Raw genomic sequence first — 24,786 nt, 5'->3', positions numbered from 1 at the left:
TGCAAGCAAAAACTGCAGGAGTTGCCAGAGTTTACTGAGAGAGGAAGAATGTTTTATGCTGGTTCTGCTTCATATTCTTTCCCTGTTACTGGTCTGTGTCAAATACAAAAATATCAAGCTGTCTGGATGCTTTGTAGTGCTATTTTTAGGGTCTTACTGTATCTGTATGCTTGGGGAAGTATAGAAATCCCACATAAAGTAGAAATGTACAAAATGAATATAAAACTTCATTTCTTCCTCTGAATGTTATTGATGATGTTGTACTGTTGGTGATTTTCCTTAGTGAAATTGATGTTTGGGTCCCTGAGCCAGATCACTCTGAAGTTCCTGCTGAGTGGTGGGATGCAGATGCAGATAAATCACTTCTAATTGGAGTTTTTAAACATGGTGAGTAACATGGATGACTACATGTGTACTTGCTCACCCCTCAATATAAACACCCTACACTCAGTTTTTTACAGCTTACTATGGAAATAGAACTTATGCCACATTTTTTTTAATAGGTTATGAAAAATACAACACTATCAGAGCAGACCCAGCACTGTGCTTCTTAGAAAGGGTTGGCAAGCCAGATGAGAAAGCTGTTGCTGCTGAACAGAGAGCAAACGATTATATGGATGGGTATGAGCACTTAAATTACGTATTAATGTTTCAGGACCTTGAAATAAACAAGACTGAATTTCTGTGGTGAACATTACTCTCTTCTTAACTGGTTTTATACTAGTTTGATGTCATTGTGAAGAATTCTAGTTTGATTTTACTTGCAGAGAGTGGAAGAGAGTTAGGAACAGTGTAACAGAACCACTGTAGTTTGGGATTTCACAGTTAAAGGAAAAATGGAGCAACTAATTGTTAACAAGGACTCTACCTTGTGTTGCTGTATCAGAAGTATTACTTAGACACTGAAGTGCAAAAGCCTTCACAGGCATGGAACACTACAGACCTTTTTAACTTGACTTCAGGTCAGTAAGCTTGGCATGTTAGTCTTGTGTAGCTAACCAGTGACCCCGGTAGATCAATCTGAGTATCATTAATAATTACTGAATGAGAAAACTGCTTTTATTCACTGCTTCATCAATGAGGTTAGCAGCTGTGGTCGTAAACAACATCTTTGAATGAGACAGTGAACTGGGGAAAGGGGGGGAAGGGAGTCAGGGGGCAAGATTCAAGCCAAAGCTGCCATGAAGTACTCTCCTCATTTCAAATGGAAAATGAAGTACAGTGCATCTAGCTAAATTTAAATGAGTTTTGCTTAGTTGAAGAGAGTTTGAGGACTTTTGAAATATTACTAAGATGGATTTTTTTTTGTGTTGAAATTCTAACAGGGATGTAGAAGATCCAGAATATAAACCAGCACCAGCAATGTTTAAAGATGACATAGAGGTATAGTAGGCTTCTTTTAACACTCTTTGAATGTAATACTTCCACCTTTTCATTGAGCAAATTATTACATTTTTCTATATATATCTAAATTTGTAGAACTTACTCCAAGTGTTTCTTCAGCTGTGTGGGTGCAAGACATGGGAGGGAATTGCTGTATAATTCTCTTTGCATTGTTAGCCATTTGTCCGAAGTATGTGTTACTCTTGTTCTCCATCATATTCATAAATTGACTATAAGATGCAAATTTAACCTCTGGAGATGGCTACATTGTAAATTTTGGTTTACTTCTGTTTTCCTACAGGATGATGTTTCATCCCCAGGTGATCTAGTAATAGCAGATGGAGGTAAAGACATAAAACTTCAAATCTGAGCTAATTCAGTCAATCTTGAATTGTTAATTTTGCTGACTTTAATCTAAACTGTATTCAGATTGCTTAGTGTAGAACCGTAAGAACCAGCAGTGTTTAAGTTGTTTATTTTTGCTGTGACTTTATTTTAATATAGATGGGCAAATGATGGAAGGAGACAAAATCTATTGGCCCACTCAGTCTGCCTTAACGACACGTCTTCGCCGCCTTATAACAGCTTATCAGCGAACAAGTAAAAATAGGCAGGCCCAGCAGATCCAGTCAGCATTCTCAGTACAACCTAGTATGATGCAGCCTCCATATGAGGAAGCTGCTTTAAACCCAAAGATGGCTGCTAAGATTGAAAGACAGCAAAGGTATGTGCAGCATGCAAATACACATTTTTTAATACATACATTTAAAATAGCAAATAAATAACAGTTGTTAGCTGTGTGAAATAGTGAAGAAAATGATGCAACTTTCAATTATTCTCTTTTTCTTGCTGACCAAGATGGACAAGAAGAGAAGAAGCTGACTTCTACAGAGTTGTTTCCACATTTGGAGTCGTGTTTGATCCAGAAAGGGGACGATTTGATTGGACCAAATTTAGAGCAATGGCTAGACTACATAAGAAAACAGATGAGAGCTTAGAGAAGTACTTGTATGCATTTATGTCTATGTGCCGCAGAGTCTGTCGTCTCCCCTCAAAAGAAGGTGGGTTTATATATTTTACTTCTAGTTTTATCTATGATTTCTGTTGCCAGGGCTTGTTTTCTTTCATGTGTTCCAGTATAAAAAAGGGGAAGAAGGAAATAAGGAAACAAGTTAAGAGTAAAATTGAAAGCTTATAATGGGGAGGAGACATGTATTAACTGATCAAAGCCATCTCCTCCTAGAACTGATTTGTAGTGCAGGCTTTTTCCAAATTGTCATCTTTGCTTTGTTTTAATACAGAACTCGTGGACCCAAACATCTTTATCCAACCAATTACAGAGGAGCGTGCTTCTCGGACTTTGTATCGCATTGAACTCCTAAGGAAAGTGCGGGAACAGGCCCTTAGACACCCACAGTTGTTTGAACGACTAAAACTATGCCAGCTAAACCCAGACTTACCTGTCTGGTGGGAATGTGGGACTCATGACAGGGATTTACTTATTGGAGCTGCTAAACATGGAGTTAGCAGGACAGATTATCATATTCTCCGTGATCCTGAACTCTCATTTATGTCTGCCCAGAGGAACTATAATCAAAATAAAGTGACACTCTCAAGGACTTCTACTCCACTTCTCCATCAGTACCAGATGGCATTATCTGCTTCTCCTCTTACACCTCAGTCAAGATTGTCAGATGCTAAAGTGAATGCTTTTGAGGACACAAGAGCTAAAAATGACAATCTGAAAGAGGACCCTCAGTTTTCTGAAGAGGAGTCTATGTCTACAGAGGAGACACAAACAATAATGAAATGTGAACCTTTGAGTCCAAGGAACGGCACAGCAATACAAAATACAGACCACAAACCTAGTGTGAAGACTGAAACAGACAGGCGCATGGTGGCAGCAAGGACAGAGCCTTTAACTCCAAACCCTGCGTGTAAAAAACAGAGAGTCAGCAAAAGGGGATCTGAATCTAGCTCTGACTCAGACTCTGACTCAGATAGATCATCCTGTTCTTCCAGGTCATCTTCTTCATCCTCTTCATCTTCATCATCTTGTTCACACTCCCGATCAGGCTCTAGCTCTTCATCATCTTCATCTTGTTCTTCAGCATCTTCATCCTCATCGTCATCGTCCTCATCATCATCATCATCATCATCGTCGTCTGAAGAGAGTGATAGTGATGAAGAGGAGGCACAAAAACATGGTATGTGTGTAGTCTTACTTCTGCAGTTTAACTCTAAACTGAACAAGTTTATTCTTAGTAGAAAAATGTCTAAAAAATATGTTGAATTCCACAGAAGTAAACAAATAAACATATTTTCTTGATTCTTTAAGTGAATTGGAAGAATTTGAGGGGTACAGCATTTTCTTTGCTTCATATCAGTGCCTTGGATGAGATACTTAAGATTTGTTGACAGATACTCTAAGCAAGCTCACCATGCATGTAGTTCACATCTGGGAAGGCAGTTGAGCAGCTATGTTTTCTGGAAATGCATATTCTGTGTGTATTCCCTACTGCCATTTATTTTTCTTCTTAAATGTGGAGATTCTTTTGGTTTTCCCTCCTTGCTTTTTCGCTTTTGCTCGCCTGTCTTTGTAGCTTACTCATTGTGCTTTCATGTAATCTGCAAGTTTCCTGCTGGCCAGGCTATGGAGTAACACGAGCTGCTTTTTCTTGTAAACTGGAGGTGGCCAAGCAGTTTGCTTGCACTGGATGTTTTCAAAAACTATGTACCTGGCTAGAAAAGACTGAGGTGACTGTAGAGCACAGGATCAAAAAACCCAGACACTACTTTTCAAAGCTTCAAAGTAGAAGCAAAAACCTCTCATCAGTGAAGTGATTTAAAATTTTTAGTAAACCAGCCAATCATTCCTTCATTTGATTCTATGAAGTCTCCTCTACTCTTGCCCCTTGAAACTTAGAATGTGCAAAGATATCACTGCTGTGATGAAAAATGGGAATAGAAAAAGGAGAAGGAAGAATGTTAGGCAGTGGCATTACACAGAAGTTAATAATCTCTCCCCCCCTCCATCTCCCCCTATCTCAGGGAAAAAAACATTGTGTTAATCAGATGGATCCTCTTGTTTGTGAAAATGACAAATGAAAAATATAGGGTTAATTTACTGGGAAAATGATTACTGGGCAAGTAAAATGCCACTGAAACAAAATAATTAAGATGCCACTGCTTGTAGCAGTGTAAGAACCTTTTCAGAGGAAACAGTTGTATGCAAACATTAAAACAGTGAGAGAAAAAGGATGCTTATACAACATAAATATTTAGATCTAGATGGTGGGTACTATAACGTGTGATACAAGTCCAAATATTAGGCTTGCTTTGTGCCAGCTCAGTCTGTTCAGGCAAGTAATTGTGCCATCCTCAGATTGCAGTGTCTTACAAATCAGTCAGCCCTTTTTCTTTTGACTGTTTGCTGTAAGTTGGTGTTGACGAGATTGGTAAATGCTGGAAAACTCTATTAACATCATCTGCATCTTAATTTTAAGACCAGGTTTTATTTTATAACTTGTACAGTGATAATGGACCCTTGGCATACTTCTCACATTTGAAACATGTTTTAATGAGAGCTAAATTGTATCAGATGACTCAATACTTAGCTACAGTTAAGGGCAAATTTGAGTTCTATAGAAATGTTCCTCAGTACTAGTACTCTTACTCTGCTGAGATAGCATTTACATTTTCAGGTAGCATCTGACTATTCTCCTATGATAGTGAAACTTGCATTGTTGTCTGGGTGGAGGCAAAAGTAAAATAGCAATGAGAAGTATAAAAAAGAGGATACACTGGAAGGATGCTAAGAAGAAATCCTTGGTCATTAAAATTTTTAAAAATGAAATTATACAGACACAAGTGTCCCAAGAAGTGGAACATCCAGGATTCTATCCTGAAAATCTTTTTAAAGTAGCATCCCAATTGATTTGCCGTCTCCCGGTGAGAGATATATTTCCTTTCAGTTTAATTCTGTACCTGACAGTGTTCAAGGCCACACTGGACAGAGCCTTGGGTGCCATGGTTTAGTGTGAGGTGTCCCTGCCCACAGCAGGTGGGTTGGAACTTGATGATCTTAAGGTCCTTTCCAACCCTAACTATTCTATGATTCTATGATTTTAGTGCATGTTGGCTTACCAAGGAAATATGTTAAGTAGGGACTGTCTATCATATTACTGTGAAGCATGTCTTGTTTTCAGATAGCAAAATGTTTGACATTAGGGACTGTAGGAACAGGACAAGGTGTAACAGATTAAAACTTAAACAGGGGAAGTTTAGATTAGATATAAAGAAGAAGTTCTTTACTGTTGGGGTGGTGAGGCACTGGAATGGGTTGCCCAAGGAAGTTGTGAATGCTCCATCCCTGGCAGTGTTCAAGGCCAAGTTGGACGGAGCCTTGGGTGACATGGTTTAGTGCGAGGTGTCCCTGCCCATGGCAGGGGGGTTGGAATTAGATGATCTTAAGGTCCTTTCCAACCCTAACTATTCTACGTTTCTATGATTCTATGACATGTTGAGCTCTTGAAAAATAAACAGGCATATGAGTGGAATTTAAATGCCTAGCAAAGGCTCCTCAGTTGTCCTGAAAAACCTAATGGATTAGTTCTTCAGTTTTACTTGTGTTTGGACTTTCTCTGAGCATTGTTATGTGTGTTTCGTTCACCTGAACTTCTTAAATGATTGTTTAGCTTCCTTATGACATCAGTGATGTTAGTGTTTTTATTTAGCAGAAGGAACCCCGCATATAAAAGCATATGATGAAGAGAGTGTAGCCTCTCTGAGTACAACACAAGATGAGACACAAGATAGTTTCCAGATGAACAATGGGACACCGAGTTCAAGTTACCTCCTACAAGGTGGATACATGTTGGCTGCATCCTATTGGCCAAAGGCAAGTGTATGATACTATTCTGAAAACCAAAGTTGTAGGTGAAGGTGAGAAGTGACATTAGTATTCCATTATATATGTTAAAATTATACCACTGAGGTTTAGAAAGACCTTTGAAAAAGAAATCAGGATTTGTTAGTGGTAAATGACAGTAAAATTTTCACAAAGCATTTTGTTCATCAGTTGTACAGGTGTGTCTGTAAAAAAGAGAATGTGCACATAGGAAACAAAACTGAAATGGAAGCCGACTTAAGATGCATGATCTTAAGTCTGTGAGAGGAGTTGTTTAGTGTAATCCAAAAGAATGTAAAAATCGAATAGCAAGAAATCAGTTAAGCTAAATATTAAAACCAAAAATAATTCTTAAATAGCAGTAGGACTTCTTCAGATACATTGCAAGATCCTAAGTCATGTTAAAGTATAGGCTGGCTGAAGCACTGGTGTAAAACAACTTCTGTGTTAAAATTTAGCTATATGATTCCATGAGGGAGTTTATGAAATCAGTGAAATTTCTAAAGTACACTTTGAACAGGTGATAACACTGAGTGGCTCAGTGATGAAAGCAGTGGCATATTTGTTTACAAGTGGTGAAATTTAAGTACAGAGGTGACTTTCACAGACTTTTACAGGGGATTGATACAAATACGGGAACTTAGAAAACAGAAATATTTTTAAGGCCAAGTCTAGTGATTAAGAATGTTGTAATTTCCCTTCTTTTTAGAATTAGAAGATAATACATAAATGTAATATGTACGGTGTTGATAAGCATTACTCATAAAAAAATTTTCTCTGGTTTATAGGATCGAGTTATGATTAATCGACTTGACAGTATTTGTCAAACAGTGTTGAAAGGTAAATGGCCTTCATCAAGAAGGAGCTATGACAGTAACACAGTGGCCTCTTTCTACACAACCAAGCTTCTGGATAGCCCAGGTGCTGCTGCAGATTACATTGAGCCCAGTGCACCAACACCCCCTCTTGCAGGTGTTAAAGAAGAATATGATCAATCACCACAGATGTCAAAGGTGAAGAAGCATGTACGAGAAAAGGAGTTTACAGTGAAAATCAATGACGTATGTTTATTTTTATTGCCCTAGGACCTGATTGCGATTGCGGTGTGCGGCATGCTATACCTGCAAGTGGCTGCCTGCTCTCACTCTCACTTCCTTCACACACTTGTTTGTGGGTATTTGGGTCTGCTGCTTCTGGGCATTGAGTGTTTGGGATTTGGGTTTGTTTTTGGGGATTTGGGTTTCTTTGGGTTTTTTTTTTTGGTGGGTGGTGGTGCTTTTTTGATTTTTGTTTTGTTTTGTTTTTTGTTTTTGTTTTGTTTTTTAATTTGCATAAGCCACTGGAAGGAATCACTGTTATTTCTCTCTCTGAATTGAGATTTTCCCATTCTGGTCCTTCCTCAGACAGCCTGTTTTACGCTGTTTCTAAGAAGTCTGGTTAGTAATAAAAGCTACTTCTGTTGTTCGGCTTTTTAAAGACATTTCAGCATGTCCTATCCAGCAAGCACTTTATTATTTCATGGCCTTTAAGAGGGTTATATGTAAATTTCCTAGTTTAAATGCAGGCTAGAAGCTTCAGACATTATTCATATCTGTAGTTTGAAACCTGTTCACAGCACATAAAAATGTATGAAAATTTCCTCTTGTTTGGCATTTCTTGAAGACTGGATTATTGAGGTAGACAGCTGTTCAGTGTCTCGATTTTTCAGTTACAATAGTAGATAATGTAAAATTTGTATTCACAGAAGCAATTCCATGGAATTTCTGTTCAGATCGGGTTTTTACATGGAGGGAGAAGCCAGGCTTGTTTTAAAGTTCATTCTTCCTCAGTTCTTCTGGAGTAATTGTTTGTATGTGAGAATCCTGATTATGAAGTAGTCATTTCTGCTTCAGAAAAGACTCTTCTAACCCTGGCATTTATTTAACAGGAAGGTGGTTTGAAATTGACTTTTCAGAAGCAGGGACTGTCTCAGAAAAGGCCATTTGAAAGCGAGGAAGGTGCACTGGGACAGCAGCAATACCTGGCTCGACTACGTGAACTCCAGAATGCCTCAGAAACCAGCCTTGTCAACTTCCCTAAATCATTGACCAAATCAGGTATGTCAAATGTTGGAGGGAATAAGGGTTAGTATCACATCTTATCTCCTGGGTTCTTCAGCTGATCTCCCTGTACAGGCAGTGGAAGAGGGGAGATTGCAGTGTTGTTTACTCTAAACCACAGTCTGGAGAAATACTCTCCATTCTGTCAAGGAAACTAGGCACCTGAGTTGAGGCATGAGGTTGGACTACATGAATACTGTCTCACAGTATCAGTTACTGTAGCGTTCATTTGTCAGAATGATGCCTTTCTGTATTATAATCACTCCCACAAGATTTGAATAATGAAGTGCATCACTGTACACTCAAAGTTATCAATTTAATTCTGAACTCACTGTGGGTAGCTTCTAAGTAAAGATAGGCCCATGTTAGTTTGCATTCTTCATATTCTTTCCTGTGTCTTGTGCAAAAGAACAGTAGGGAACAGTAGTCTAGGATCAGGTTTTGGCTTATCACAGAATCGCAAGGGTTGGAAGGGACCTCGAAAGATCATCTAGTCCAACCCCCCTGCAAGAGCAGGGCAACCTAGAATACATCACACAGGAACTTGTCCAGGCGGGCCTTGAATATCTCCAACGTAAGAGACTCCACAACCCCGCTGGGCAACCTGTTCCAGTGCTCTGTCACTCTTACAGTAAAGAAATTCTTCCTGATGTTAACGTGGAACCTCCTATGCTCCAGTTTACACCCATTGCCCCTTGTCCTATCACTGGATATCACTGAAAAAAGCCTAGCTCCATCATCCTGACACCCACCCTTTACATATTTGTAAACACTGATTAGGTCACCCCTCAGTCTCCTCCAAGCTAAAGAGACCCAGCTCCCTCAGCCTCTCCTCACAAGGGAGATGTTCCACTCCCTTAATCATCTTTGTGGCTCTGCGCTGGACTCTTTCAAGCAATTCCCTGTCCTTCTTGAACTGAGGGGCCCAGAACTGGACCCAATATTCCAGATGCGGCCTCACCAAGGCAGAGTAGAGGGGGAGGAGAACCTCTCTTGCCCTAGTAACCACACCCTTTCTAATGCACCCTAGGATGCCATTTGCCTTCTTGGCCCCAAGGGCACATTGCTGGCTCATGGTCATCCTCCTGTCCACCAGGACCCCCAGGTCCCTTTTCCCCTTCACTGCTTTCCAGCAGGTCAGTCCCCAACCTGTACTGGTACATGGGGTTGTTCTTCCCCAGATGCAAGACTCTACACTTGCCCTTGTTGAATTTCATCAAGTTTCTCCCTGCCCAACTCTCCAGCCTGTCCAGGTCTCGCTGAATGGCAACACAGCCTTCTGGTGTGTCAGCCACTCCTCCCAGTTTAGTGTCATCAAATATATATATATATATATATATATATATACATATATTATAGCCGAAGCTTGCATCTTATTTTCGTTGAAAATATTAGTAGGTATACACTCACAAGTGAAAATGAACCTAAAGTAAGCAGCTACAATTTAGATTAAAATACTCAGAATTACTAGAGTTGGGTGCTTGATTTAGGCCACCTTCTGATTAAAAGACTGTAGTTCATTAAGGTTGTGTACATACATGGATGAGATTTGATTTAAACAAATATCCTACCCTTCACTTGCATTTTGTACTTTCTTGTTTCCTTTCAACATAGAATCATAGAATGGTTTGGGTTTGAAAGGACCTTAAGATCATCTTGTTCCAGTCCCCCTGCCATGGTCAGGGACACCTAGCTCCAAACCATGTCACCCAAGGCTCTGTCTAGCCTGGCCTTGAACACTGCCAGGGATGGAGCATTCACAACTTCCTTGGGCAACCCATTCCAGTACCTCACCACCCCGACAGTAAAGAACTTCTTCCTTATATCTAACCTGAACTTCCCCTGTTGAAGTCTGAACCCATTACCTCTTGTCCTGTCACTGCAGTCCTTCATAAAGAGTCCCTCCTTAGCATCCTTGTAGGCCCCCACTTGTTACAAACATGTATTGAAGTGTATCTGCCTCTGTGCATGTGTGATGTCAGCAGGTTTCATCAGCTCTCCTCCCTGTACAGATTTACTTGAAGGGGGTAGGAGGACAGTAATAGGAAATTTAGGTGGTAAAATGGCTTTTCAGAGCCTGATCCTAATAGTGTTTAAACAGTCATAAAACAACAGGTGATTTTTATTATATATAACGTGTAAATTATATGCGCTTGCCCTATTTCAGGTAATTTCATTTCCTTTTGTTATTCAGCCATATTCTTTGTTATAAACAATTCAAACATCTGACACTCGTTTTATTACATTAGGCACTTCAAGTCACTTAACAGCCAGTGCCAATGGAGTGATAGCTGACAGTCAGCCTCCAGTCAAAAAGAGAAGAGGAAGAAGGAAGAATGTGGAAGGAGTTGATGTTCTCTTTATAAACCGAAATAAACAGCCTAACCATGTAAGTAAACTTGATTTTGTATCCAAGAATAAGGTCTACATTTACTGTTAATCCCTTAACTGAGCATAACCAGCTGTCAACATACAACAAAAATTTTATTATTCAAAACTTTTGGGTTTGGTCTTTTTTCTGAAATTGTCCACTGACAGTTCGTGATCACATAAATGAGAACTGGTGGAGTTTTACTAAATATTACATATATGCAATACTTGTAACAATTTTAGAAAGTAAATTCTAGTTTTGACGAACTGTAATTAACGTGTTATTAAAAACTTGATGTTTGACCTAGCAACACCTGCTGACGTCTTTTCCTTTAACATCTGTCACAGGACCTGATTGTACAATGACTTAATGGGAGCTATTTATGGTACGAGTAGTCTCAGTCCTTCAGTGTGTGCATAATGATCTGCAGGACTATGACCTTCATTGTATCATATATGAAATAATTGTTATATTTTGTTTTCTTTGGAGAACTTTATCAAATGTCTTGAATTTCTCCAGGTTAATCCAGGGATTAACTCCAGTCAAGTTGCTTCAGGAATAAACCCAGCACTCACTCACACACAGTCCCAAGGCATGCTTGATGCAGAGAGTCCGGTTCCTGTTATTAACCTAAAAGATGGAACAAGGCTTGCAGGTGATGATGCCCCCAAAAGGAAAGATTTGGAAAGGTGGCTTAGAGAACATCCGGGATATGTTGAAGATTCAGGAGCTTGTATTCCTGTGAGTATTCCTTTAAGCTCTGCTTCAGCTAAATTGTAAAACATTTCTCACACGGTGTGTTTGGGTTTGTATTCCATGTTAGGTGAAATGACTCCTTTGTTCTTCTGTTTTGTTTAGTAGAAGGGGAATGTTAATTTCTTTTTACATAGTTTAAGCTCCAAAAGCCTTCCTTCTCCTTCAAAAACATGATTGCCAAAAAAAAACAATACTAAGCAAAGACACTTGATCTTTTCTAATTTCACCAAAGACTAAAAAAAAAAATTAATTACAAAATCTTATGTTAACCTGATGCTAATTATGATGGAAGCTGAAAATATGTAATAGCCTCTTCAGTGATGGGCCAGGGGATTAAAGACTTTACTGTGGGATGTATCTCATACTTACGGTGCTATGGTAGTGATGTTTCTGTGGGTTTCTGATATTCTCATCATGCTGCCTCTGAATCTGAGATTTGGTAATATTGAAGAGAATATAAGAAAACAGTGTACACAGTGTCTGGAATAATAACCTTATTTCTCCATAAACATGTTACAATACAAAACAATAGCAACATTCCTGACAGTTAAAGCACTGTTGGAAAACAAAAATTAGTAAAATAAAGCAGTGTATAGAGGCATCAGTGAGAAGGTTTAGTGGTGTTTACTGAGCTGCATATTACATGACTGAGATTAGTAAATTAATATTGTTACTAAAATATTTCTGAAATCAATGATGACTTCAAATGAATGCCTGACTTAAGAGAATGCACAGGTATCTTAGCGTTTTTGAAAGTTATACCAGAAAGATAGTGGGCTTTTTGATTCCTTCATAACAGAGGATGCAGCTGCATGATGGGAGGCCCAAACAAAAAAGACACCGTTGTCGAAATCCTAATAAACTGGATGTTAATAGTTTGACTGGTGAAGAACGTGTTCAGCTCATAAATAGAAGAAATGCAAGAAAGGTATTTATCTTACTGTTCCCATTCTGATGTTCCCCAACTGAAAATTTGCCTAAAAAGAAGAACACTTATATACTATACTTGCTAAAATACTGTCTATAAGTGAAAGGGTTTTGTTTTAAAGTTTTGGCACAAAGCAAGAAAGTCACTCACTCTTTCTGTAAATGTTTTGCGATTATGCAAATATGTAAGATATGGCTGGAAATTTACCTGTAGTTTATGTTCAGATATAACTGAAAACAATATATTGGAGTATTTGTGCCCTTGAGGTATGGCCACTGAAATACATGATGTGATGAAAGCAGGAAATGTTTATATGGTACTATATTAGGGTCAGAAGCTTTGTCCATCTGTAGAGGAGGGTTAGGTGGAATTTTGAGAGTCTCTTATCTCTTTAGTGCAATGAGACAGCAGCTCTAGAGAGGAACATGTGTGGTACTAGTCTCTTGGAAAAAAGCCCCTGGGCTGCTCTACTGTAAGCCATGCCCTGTTCAAAGTTGACAGTCAAGTAGTGAGAGATTTGATCCCTGCTTGCGCTAAAAGTCTGTGTTTTTTTTTGGCTTTTTTTCTCTAATAAGTCTCCATGCCATAATTGAGAATCTTGTTAGTTTATTAATCTTTATTTTCCCACTTACGAATTTCCCACTTATTTTCCCTGCAATTTTCTGAATCATCAAATTCAATTTGATTTTCTTTTCTAAGTTCAGTTCTACATCTAGTAGCAGAAAATGAGGGGACCAAAAGTGGCCGAGGAGATGTGAGCTGCTAAGTTGCAGTTCCTGGAGAGAACCTATCAGAAGCTGGAATTCTTTTTCCTTTCTTTTTTCTACCATTTCTTCTTTCTTTCTGGATATGAACAGTATGATTAATTTGAAAGCTGACTTTCCTGTTGTGATTTCATTAGGACATGCTGTCTAGCAATCTTAACTTGGCCTTTTTTGCATGGAAAAAAAAATTCACAAGAGAAGCAGAGTCTCTTAAGAAAAGTGTTTTTAGAATTTGACTGAGAGGATATGACTGTTCAGTGGATAAAGGAAGGGGTTAACAAGATTGTAGTTACAACCTTCTTGCTAAGACTTGGCCACTACTGTTCTCTAGTTATGGGGTTGTTCTTCCATTTATTCCGTGTCTGAATAATGTTGAATATTAAACATTAGTCAAAATGTGAAATACTGAAGTTGATAAGTACAAGTTTAATAGATGAGTTTTAGTAGATTTAGAACAAATCAAGAGTGTGTCACATATAACACAAGGAATCACTGAAAAGCTGTCTTGTACTCATCAATAATTTCAAGTTAGACTTTATTTGTATTGTTCTGTACAAAAGGCAAAAAATGAAACAGTGTCAGGTGTGACTGTTGCCTTTTCTTCTTATGAATATTTCCTGACTTCTGTCTTCTGCTTCTCAGGTTGGGGGTGCCTTTGCTCCCCCTCTGAAGGATTTGTCCAGGTTCTTGAAAGAAAATCCGGAGTATGGAGTGGCTCCTGAATGGGGAGAAGTTGTAAAACAGTCTGTGAGTATTTGCAGAACAAGATAACAATGACATGAAATATACCTTAAAAACATGTCAAGCAGAAAAAAAAGCATGCCTTTTGACATGCTTTTCATTTCTGGTATTATATTAAACATGGAATGTAAGTCAATGTTAGGTTTTTTCCACCAGCTCAATTCCCTAAACTGGGTTGTTGGCACAGCTGTGAGTAGGAGGAAGGGAGGGACAGCAGCTGTTAACCCCAAATTAGAGATTTGGATGAAAGCACTATCATACTGTGACTTTCTCATCTCTTAAATGTAGCCTTGAAGGTTTAGGAAGATTAATATAATTTTAAAAATTTATTTCACTTTTTAATTAATTAACTTTCATTGTGCACCTTTAATAAATTACTATACAATAAAAATTTAAATGAAGCATTAATACAGCTACTTTCTACTACTATTATACAGCTGATATCTCTTTAAGTGTCATTATCTCAAATAGGGTGTATGGTTCTGAGTTCATTCCCTGTTTGTTTTGAAGATAAGAACATATTTTGAATTTTAATAAGTTACATTGTATAATAAAGAATGGCTTCTCGTAATCCAGTGAATCCTTCATTCCATGTGTCTAACAGAAGTGAAGATGGTTTTGTCAATATCCTTGTGAAGTCTTTTTCCTCACCTACTTACATGTCTATTAACATGTCTATTAGTATAATACTAATATGCCTATTAGTAACTAGCTAATAGACTAAACAACTAATAACTAAATTAAATAACTAATAGACATAGACTACTAACATATCTATTAGTATAGTAGCTTATGCTAGAATATATATTTATGCTACACCTTCAGCCTCTGACAAAGAAATTACCAAGTTAAATCTTTTTTCTAGTTTGCTGTCAGCAGGACCTGTAATCTTTCTGTGAAGTTATAAATGCCAGTCTTTCCAGTACCCTTGTGTGACATTCTGGTAGAAAAATAGGTAACTAGGAACAGGATCAGACTGCAGTGAATAGAGGTATAAATAAGATCAGAGTTACTTCCAGAATTTAGTGGTTATCCACGGAACAGAATAACAGAGCATGAGCTGTGAACTCCTCTAGTTTCATTAGGCTAGTTTAAATTAGGGAGATTTACTGGGAAAAAAAAAAAAACAAAACAAACTTTATTGTAGTATGGAAGTGAGTAGTAGTTGATCTTGCTGTTGCCATTTACAAGAGAAATTTTCCAAGGTGGTGCATTTCAAAGAGAATATTAGTGTCCATTACAAATCTTTATTCATTGTTAGTAGGAGGGGTTACAGAGGTGAAGAAATACTGCGCAAGCCCTAAAAAGAAGTACTCTAAATTTTATTTTAATAGAACTTCAGTCTTCAGTGTTCATTGTTAAGTTTATGGATGAGGTGAAATAAGAGGATGTTAAAAAGACACTAGCAGTAATAAAAAGGGCTCAGAGATTGTTGGTCTGTGTGCAATCACACATTTATATTTAACTTAAAATAGAGGGGTTTTTTCCGGTTGTTTTTTGTTTGGGTTTTTTTTTTTCATTAAACTGACAGATTATTTCAATGTGGTAATATTGTAAAGCAGTGCTGTTTTAGATCTTGAATTGAAATTACTCTTATCATTAGCTGTATTTGGCTTGTTCTGCAAACAAACCTCTAGGGATGAGTTAGCAGAGGGTCTGAGAAGATACCTGTGTAGATCTCACTGTGGAAATGGGTGTTCAGATATTTGAGGTACAATAGCCCAGAGTCACCATAAACTCCAGTGAGCTGCTGATTCATCTCCAATCTAGAGATGAAAGCTGCTGTGCTAACATACCAGCATCTTTGACCATGCTACTGTACGCTTGCGTCTTTTGTTTGCTCCTCCTTTTCCATCTGTAAGCTCTCAAAATCCTAAAAATACTCAATGTGTCTCTGGCAGGGATTTCTTCCAGAAGGCATGTTTGACCGTATTCTCACTGGACCTGTTGTGCGGGAAGAAGTGAGCCGGCGAGGAAGGCGCCCCAAAAGTGAGATAGCTAAGGCTACAGCAGCCGCAGCAGCTGCTACCGCTGCGGGTGTATCAGTTAACCCTCTGCTAGCTAATGGATTGCTTCCCGGAGTGGATCTGTCCAGTCTTCAGGCCTTACAGCAAAACCTGCAGTCACTGCAAGTGACAGCAGGATTAATGGGAATGCCAGCTGGTTTAACTTCTGGAGGAGAAGCGAAGAACATGGCTGCCATGTTCCCCATGCTGCTATCAGGGATGGCTGGATTACCAAACTTGCTAGGCATGGGAGGACTTCTCACAAAGTCTACAGAATCTGTTTCAGAGGAGAAAAAGGGAAGTGATTCAAAGGAGGCAGACACAAAGAAAGAAAGGACAGAAGACCAAAATACAGATATTGGTGGTGAAAATTCTGTTTCAAGTTCTCCCTCAACATCCTCTGCTGCTGCAGCTGCCAATTCTCTCTCTCTTAACCCTTTACTTTTGTCCAACATACTTTACCCAGGGATGCTTCTCACTCCAGGCCTTAATCTTCATATCCCAGCTTTGTCTCAGTCTAATATTTTTGATGTACAGAACAGTGAAAGAAATGACAAAGGCTCAGCGAAGCCCACAGAAGAAAAGGAGCAAAATTCTAGGGTTAGAGATCAGGAAGACAAAGGGGGAACAGAGCCAAGCTCTCACAATGAAAACAGCACAGATGAGGGTTCAGAGAAAGCAGATGCTTCATCTGGATCTGACAGTACATCGTCTTCATCTGAGGATTCAGATTCTAGCGATGAAGACTGACCCCAGACTCTGCACTTAAATTATAAACTGATTTTGAATTTATTCTTTATTTCATTGTAAATAACCCAGTGTTGAGTGCATCAATGATTTACTGACCGAACATTTCAGTATTTGTTTAGAAGTGCAAACTGCTTTCAGAGACGTTTTGCATGTAATATTTCTTGAAGTTCATAAGTTTCTGAACTTGTATGTACTATCAAATACACAATGGTGTAAAATTACAACAGAAGGCATTATAATTTTGTTGGGGTTAATTTTATGAAAATATTGCTCAAGTAAGAGCTGTATATTTAATATATTTGCAGTGAACACAGAATACTTTATGCATATTATTGATTTAATTTGAATATAGTTTTACAGCCTCCTCGACACTTATAATTTACAGATCAAAACTCAGCAATAATTTGGGCAGCTAATGAATGTCATGAAAGCTGTAGAAACTACATCACCATCCATTGCTTTAATTACATGAAAATGCTCTAGTGTTGTGATGCACTGCTGTTTCCAATTCAGGTACAAGTGTGTTTAAAAGAAGATAAATTTTTCCCAATCAGCCAATTAAACTGGCTAACTGTTACCTCAGCTGAGTTAGTTTAGGAAGTTTACATCGGTTTCTATTACTTGTTTTCAGGTTTTGTTTTGTTTTCTAAAGACATCCTGTATATCATGCTAAATCTGAGTTAATTGAGGTAAGACTGTTGGCTTTGGGGTTTTTTCCCCCTTATTACAACTGTTCTTTTTTGACAGCAGTAAGGGGAAATTAGAGCAAAAACTGTCTTACCTCATGCTACTTGGCACCATGTAGATCTATTTAGTTTACACCTTGCAAAGTTTTGGGCTCCCTCTGCAGAATTGAAAGTCCCAAAATGAGGAGTAGTTTCCCCAAGACTCAGAAGAGGCAAACTGTCATAAAGTGCCACTGAAAAGACCTTTCAACACTGCATACTTCATGTAAAAATTGTTTGTTTGCTTTGTTTGTGTAGATTTCTATTTGTGTTTTATGTCATAAAGCCTCCTGGAGTTACCAGTTTTAATAATGGTAAATAAAGTATAGATAGTTTTGAACTCCTTTTGAGTTTAAACTTCTCTGCAGATTTAAATCTGATTATTAAATATTACCCAAAATCATTTTGGGGATATCACTTCCTATGTTATGCTGAGTTACCCACTGAAGAAAAAGCACTTTGAATAGTAAGGAAGACAAATTATTCCTAGAAACCACAGTAACAGGGCATAAGGCATCTGTCTAAGTCCAAATCCTTAGAACCCTTTACTATATAAGATCTGTATAAGATTTGATGTGTGATATGATTCCTCCTTCTTCTTAAGCTGCTATTACTCTGACACAGTTGAGGCCCAGATTCACATTTACAGAAGTTCTGAACTGACTGAAACTTCAGTTGACCTTGGTTACATCGTTCATGGTCCAAGAATAGAAAAGTGTTAAGAGAAAATAAATACAGGTACTAGTAGAAGTTCATTGAAAAAGCTTTACAAAGGGATAAATTAAAAAATAATTAAAAAACTGTATATTTTAATATAGTTCTGTTGCTTGCTTGTACAGTAAAACAACTGTGTTGTTTTTTATCGAGAACTTTACCAATGAAATATAAGTTTATGTGCAAAATAACTAGCCCCATGATTAGAAGCAGTATTATATGTAATTACACAGCTATACAAGTACCATTTGGATTGTGGTGGTTACATATTTTCCCAAACAGTATTCTGATTTTTGGCCCTTCAAGCAGTGTCTTAGCAATAGTGAAAATTAAAAACTGCCAAGAGAAGGGGTTAGAAATTTTTCATCATGGGGGAAAAAAAAAAACAAACAACCTACTCATTTAATATTTTGCCCTTTGTAACATAGCACTTTTAATTAACTAGGATGCATCTATGAAATAGCCAAAGTTTTACAAACAGTTATTAACTCAGTTTGCTGATGGAGTATGTCAACAATGCCATCACTTCCCACCCCTTCCCCTCAAAACAAATCCTAAATCTTGTGGCTAAATCCTAATTTATATCAGATTTATGAAAGAAAGTATTTTCCTAATTATGGTCAAGTGAGTTTGGTTACCATTCTAGTGGTTCTTTCTATGTAGTAAGGCAATTACAGTTTCAAGTCATGAAGGCTGGTGTAGACTTGAACATAATATATTGGATTTATTTTTAATTGGTTTGAACCAGAAGGGGAAAAAAATGTCCCACTATCAATTAAACTATATGCAAATACGGTTGTATAAAGTTAAGGGTTATAAGGAAACCTCAGTAGAATTACACTAATACTGAAGTTAAAAGAGTATCAAAGGTGATGATAAAGTGTGTGTTGGTAGTTACTAAAAGAACCTTAGCTGTTATTGCCTTGTATTTCTATCCCTTGTTTCAGGCTTCATGATCCAAGTCTTAGTCCAGGTTTTTTTTTGGACATTTACAATATTTGCCAGTTGTGTTCTGTGTAGTCTGAATTTGCTTTCTGTAGTTGAACAAGCGTCTTAAAAAGTCATTTGTAATTTATTGAATTACTTTCTATGATGTTCTATAGAGCAAATGGAAGTTTAATTATTTTTTATTAAACATATTCTTTGACTACCCATGATGTCGGCCTCAGTATATGAAAATAATGCTGTCTATGTAAGGATTAAACCTGTGTCTTTCAGCAGCAAAAGTTAAGTTTTAGTGTTAAGCTCTAAAATAGAATATTAAGACTTTAAAAAAATCAAACCAAGGATGTTTTTCTGGGAATTAATTCCCTGTTAGTCTGCTGTCATACAAATAATGTAAGCAGTTGTTCCAGCCTTTATTAGCTAGAGTTAGAAAGGAGTATATATGGTCTAGGTTCTGGCCTAAAAGTTGACTTAATGTGAAATAATGATGCACCTGATGTTCCAGGGTGAGGATGTTGGCAGTGGAGTACCTTTGAATCTTTCTTTTAAAATTCTGTGTTACTAAATCTTTCAATTATGTACACAGCACTTACTACTGTTATTTTTCATCTATTTTATATAGGCCTGGATATTTCTCCTGACAGTAAGTTGTCTTTTGGCTGTCAGATGCTGCCTTGTTCTAATCTGTCATTGCACTTCAATGATTCAGTGGTACCTTCTTACTCCAGTCTGAATTTTGTCTTCAGATCGTGATCATCCTGTCTGAGCTGCTGCTTTCTCAAATCTGTATACAGGTGATATAAATGCACATACACATATGGGCATTGTTGTCACATTCTCCTGTTTCTTTTTTCCTTGGAAGTCCTGCAGCTGCCCTAATAGTATTTTCTAAATGTATTTTTAGCAGGTCTACTAGAAAAATCATAAAAATTCATAGATTAAAAAATAGTTATAATTAAAAAACAAAACCAAGGAAAATAATGTATTCGTATTTTACAATCAAATCTTCTTAGTCTGTAAATGAAAAATATAACCAGGTCTTATTTTTCAGTGAAACTTTTTCCAAGGAACAGATAATCTAGTCAACAGTATTAGTGTTCAGTTTCTTGCACTCCTTTTATTTCTTTTAGAAACAGTATCTGGATGATTAGATGAGATTACTAACAATGTGTCCCAGCCAAATTCCTGTTCTGTTTGTTCTATCTTGTCTACAAGAAAATTATTTCTGACATGAATGATAATATATTTCTAGTTTTTTTGGTCTTTCTGACAATACTGTTACACCTCCAGAATGAATGTGTACTTCTCAATGCCTGCATTTAAGCTGTAGTGAGATGAACTGCTGTATGTGGTTAATATAAAGGAATCTGCAGCATAGTGTTAAACTCCTTGTGAAGCAGAAGTTACTAATGGTTGTATAAACAGTTTCTGATGTACTTCTATTACACCTGTAATTATTCTCAACATAAGAAAGCTGTATCAATGTAATAGGGGATTTGCACTGCTGTAGTTAACTGGCATTTCATATTTTACATCTACATTTCTGGAACATTCTGTGGACAAGACTCATTATACCAGTGTAGCTGCAGGAGTCTGCAAAATTACTCTCTTGCCTCACCTAAGTGTCCCTCATGTTCTACAGGCAGGTGATATCATTCCTTTGCCAACAGTCTGAGGGAAAGGAAATAAAAATACTATCATCCCAGAACTAAACAGTGAGAAAATCTCAATATATTTTATAATCACTCATTATTCATAAAATGACATTTTTCTATTAAAAAAAATGCAGCAAGGACTTCTGATGGTAAAAGGTCTCTGATGATGAAGGTAAGTTTCAGTTAACATTTTCCTGAGAAAAACTTATTTCAGGAGAATTTTTTTTTCTAGCTTGTAGTAATTAAGTACATGTGAGATAAGTCTTTGAAAATAGGGGTGATATACAGAAGAAGGATGTTGACATGCTTTATACCTCTATTGGTGTCAGTAAATTATACTATTTATTACTGTCTGAAGTTCCAGCCTGCTAAAAATTATAAAAATATTTTTATTGTATTTCATTTTTTAACCCAGCATTCTAGGAAGACTGGAAATAAATATGAAGAATTACGGAGAAATTGCTATCAAACGGGGTGGGCTGAAGTCTTGAAATGGAAGTACACACAGGTAGGTATCTCTGTTCAGAACAGCTACAATCCCAAAACACTTTGACTTAAGTAATTTAAATTTTAGCTTCAATTTGTAGAGGATTTTATACTTAAGGTAACATTCAGAGTTCTTAAAAAAATAAAAGGAGGCCACTTCATCTCCCTGCAGGTAGACAATATTAGCCACTATTTCAAAAATTTCATGTCACATCTTCAGTGAAGGCAGTGAAATCCGGGCCTGTGCTATGACTGCACAGCATCTGTTTGGCCTCAGGTTTTGCTACTGTTCCTTGTATTTTGCAAGGAAACTACAGTTTATTACAAAAGTCACAAGGATAGAATTTGAAGCCATTTGTCTTATTTTTGTGCAACTGTACTTTAAAATGGTTCACTGGTTGTTCAGAGCTGTAAACAGCACCTGTGTCTCTGGAGTGCTGCCTGTCTGAATTGCCCAGCTTCCCATGGCTACCTTTCCCAGTGTGACATTACCCAGGTGGAGGCAGCACAAAACAAAGAAATATGTAGCCCTTAAGCTCTTTGATGCTTCAGTTCATATAGAAGTTCATAGCATATTCATAAGCTAATTTTCTGAAAATTCAAAATGGTTAAAATGTATTTCATCGCAGCACAGGCTAGCAGCAGTCAAGGACCTGACTGAGGATGTCTGGTATTCTTGTTGAGAGTTCTACTCTGGTGGTAGTGCTAACAGCTATTAACTTAAGTGTTGGCAGATACAATTATGGAATCCAGTAGTGGAAACAACTCAAGCAATCACCATGCCAGATGAGAGTATCTCATTATTTCAGTACTGATGTTGAACACTGCTATGGTCTTGAATAAAATCCTAACTGCTTTTTAAGGGAAAAAGGGAAAAAAAGAGAGTTCAGAGGAAAAAGTTAAGTCCTCAGGGATGAAAGTGGTCAGGGTGTTTCTCTAAAATGTTCCTTGTGAAAGTTTTCAGCATTTTTTAAATGGAAAAAAAACCTTTTTTTAATTTCTATACTAGAATTGTCAAACCATTTATTTACAAAGTCTGGATGCATAAAACCGTGGATGAATGCAGGTGTAATCAAGCATAATAACGTCACCTTTAACCTAGGCTTTATCTTCTAGTACTGTGAGGGTTTGTGTCATGGTTTTAACAAAGCCGCACAGCTCATGTACTCACTCCCCCCATTGCTCCCCCAACTTCCGAGAGTTAGGAAGGAGAATCCAGAGAATGTAGCTCCCATGGGTTGAGATAAGCACAGTTTAATAACTAAGGTATAACACAAATCACTACTGCTACTACCAATAACAATGATAATAATGATAAAGGAAATAATGAGTGAAGAGAATATGACACCTCACCAACCGCCAACCCATAACTCACCCCACCCTGCCCAACCAAGCACTGACCGATACCTCTACCAACCCCCCGAGCACTCACCCTTCCAGGTAATTCTCCGTTACATCCTGGGCATGACGTGCTATGGTATGGAATACCCCTTTGGCTAGTTTGGGTCAGGTGTCCTGTGTCTGCTTCCTCATGGCCTCCCCTTCCCTCTGGCAGAGCATGAGGCTTAGAAAGTCCTTGGACAAACCAAACATTTGGGCAGTAACTACAAACAGGCACTATCTGCACCGTTCCCAACCTGAAAGTCAAAACACAGCACTGCACCAGTTACCAAGGAGAAAAAAATGACTGCTACTGCTGAACCAAGGACAGTTTGTTAATTTTTTTTTTTTTTAATCCAGAAAGTTTTGAAAAAGGTTAATGTTTGTCAGTATTAAGTAAAATGCCATCATAAGTTATTGCTTTAACAAATACTGAAAATGCAGCTTTACAGGAAAGCCCTGTGGTATTACAGATAGACTTCAGAGTGGCATAGGGCATCCTATCAGTGCACTGCCTCGCTGCAAAGTTCACAGCTCCTCCGTGTTAAAGAGGTGTTAAGACATTGAAGTACAAAATCAGACTCTACAACTCAAGAGTTGTAAAGCAGGTATGTTTATTACAGCTCTGGGTGCAAGGAGGATCACTCCTCCTAACTTGTACATTGAGGGGTTAAGCAAGCGGGTATTTACTACACACAAACATGCATTAGGTTCCTGAGAGCGGTAGGGATATTACAATTAGTTTAGGTACTCATTATCGTAAGTCTCCTCCCTTTTGACACTTGTGGACTGTGCTCCTATGGTCATGGGCAGGGGTCTTCAATATGAAGCAGTCTTCCTCACAGTGCACTTTTCACCTTCGGCACAGCTGGATGCCCCAGTAATCACAAAACTAGCTGAAACTAGCCATACCTGTAAGTTTCCGATAGCTGGCAAAGATTTAGAACAATGTGACCTTTGTAAAGAATTTATTGCAAGCAGACAGGATGGGCAGACAAGGAGTATCTATCCTAAGCTAGCAGATGTTTAGAAGTCACTGTCTCCAAACTAACTGATAATTAGAAGGATGGAAAAAAATAATTCATTCCTGTTAGTAAGAGTAAATTCTGTTATCACAGACAACACAAACATTATTCTCTTAGACCTAAGTAAAAAGTATCTTAACCTTATGTTTTCCAGGCACTTGCTTTCTTTGTATTAACATTACCTACAGCCTAACAAACCATCAGTTTTTAATGCTGCAGGGGCAGGTTGTCCTGGCAGGCCAGGGAGGCCAGCTTCCACTGCAGCCCCAGCGCCATCTAGTGCTCTCACTGCTCTGTAACCATGCACACTGGTGCCCTGGGAAACAGCTCCGGTTAGCCAAACCAATGTTCGAGACGTGTCTTTTTTCCCCTGAAGCTCTCATCGTTGATTGATTAGAAATGCAGAATAAAACGAAAAAGTCAGTAAATCTCTTTTTAACAGTACAGTGTTTTCCTGGTCTCTTAATTCCCGTGTACCAGCTCTACAACCATCTCTCCTTAACGTGTGTGTTGCTGAGTCCTCTGTTTAAAGTTAGGGCCTCAGGAGCTCGCCCTCCATCTCACACCTGTGCTGCTGTTCACCTGTTGGTACCCAGCTGTCTTCATTATGTGCACAGCCCTTTGAAAGCTTTGACTTGAACACAAGTGATTCATATTGCAAACCAATCTTTATTATTTTGTGCCCTTGTTTGAAAGTTTTTTCTCCTTCATAACAGCCTACTACTCTTCCACTGTATTTATCGTTGTTTACACTTGCCTGTGTGAAAGTACGCAGCAGCCTGTAACAGAGCTTCCATCCATTTGTGCTTGGTTTTCATGACCGGTTAACCGGTACCATGTCTGTGGTGCCCCTGCGTGTCGCACTCCGAGTCACTCACCCATGTGTGGCCCGCACCCGCCACAGCGCTAGTTACGCTCGCCCCTGCGTGACGTCCGCAACGCGTGCGCGCTGACGTCAGCAGCACGCCGTGCTCCTCTGTGCTGCCTGCTGGGAGCGCTGCCCGCAGAGGGGTGGGGGGCTGTGGCCGTACGCTTGCGTACACTGAGGGCGGTGACTGTGTTCTCCCGCCGCCCAATGAGCGACCGCGTTAGACGGCGGGGGCGGGGCCCGGCGCCGGGGTGTTTGGATTCGAATGCGCGTCGCGACCC

At 38.4% G+C, this 24,786-nt stretch overlaps 1 protein-coding gene and 1 long non-coding RNA gene across 5 annotated transcripts in view; one reads left to right on the top strand and one right to left on the bottom strand.

Moving 5' to 3' along the window:
* CHD9 (chromodomain helicase DNA binding protein 9) overlaps nucleotides 1-19,296 on the top strand; it is a 75,889-nt gene extending 56,593 nt beyond the window's left edge. The window contains exons 24-38 of one of the 4 annotated variants that reach the window (XM_031051734.2): nucleotides 284-387; nucleotides 504-621; nucleotides 1,326-1,383; nucleotides 1,685-1,727; nucleotides 1,888-2,107; nucleotides 2,242-2,444; nucleotides 2,685-3,590; nucleotides 6,123-6,283; nucleotides 7,081-7,305; nucleotides 8,220-8,388; nucleotides 10,641-10,780; nucleotides 11,282-11,503; nucleotides 12,318-12,446; nucleotides 13,853-13,957; nucleotides 15,853-19,296. In XM_031051734.2, coding sequence (XP_030907594.1) covers nucleotides 284-387; nucleotides 504-621; nucleotides 1,326-1,383; nucleotides 1,685-1,727; nucleotides 1,888-2,107; nucleotides 2,242-2,444; nucleotides 2,685-3,590; nucleotides 6,123-6,283; nucleotides 7,081-7,305; nucleotides 8,220-8,388; nucleotides 10,641-10,780; nucleotides 11,282-11,503; nucleotides 12,318-12,446; nucleotides 13,853-13,957; nucleotides 15,853-16,707 — 3,658 coding nt within the window. In that variant the 3' untranslated portion in view covers nucleotides 16,708-19,296. Of the gene's footprint in view, nucleotides 1-283; nucleotides 388-503; nucleotides 622-1,325; nucleotides 1,384-1,684; nucleotides 1,728-1,887; nucleotides 2,108-2,241; nucleotides 2,445-2,684; nucleotides 3,591-6,119; nucleotides 6,284-7,080; nucleotides 7,354-8,219; nucleotides 8,389-10,640; nucleotides 10,781-11,281; nucleotides 11,504-12,317; nucleotides 12,447-13,852; nucleotides 13,958-15,852 lie in introns of all 4 variants that reach the window. The other 3 variants (XM_031051733.2, XM_031051736.2, XM_031051735.2) reach the window with 3 other exon arrangements.
* On the bottom strand, nucleotides 13,680-24,566 carry LOC117437901 (uncharacterized). The gene is made up of 3 exons (XR_004550531.1): nucleotides 24,516-24,566; nucleotides 22,665-22,869; nucleotides 13,680-13,928 (listed from the first exon to the last, which is right to left on the bottom strand). It is a non-coding gene; the product is annotated as an uncharacterized lncRNA (long non-coding RNA).
* Nucleotides 24,567-24,786: the final 220 nt, after the last annotated feature.

The sequence above is a fragment of the Melopsittacus undulatus genome, chromosome Z (genome assembly GCF_012275295.1).
Source record: "Melopsittacus undulatus isolate bMelUnd1 chromosome Z, bMelUnd1.mat.Z, whole genome shotgun sequence".
NCBI lineage: Eukaryota > Metazoa > Chordata > Aves > Psittaciformes > Psittaculidae > Melopsittacus > Melopsittacus undulatus.
Note: the sequence above shows the minus strand (reverse complement) of the source record. Positions and strands in the feature narration are given on the sequence as shown.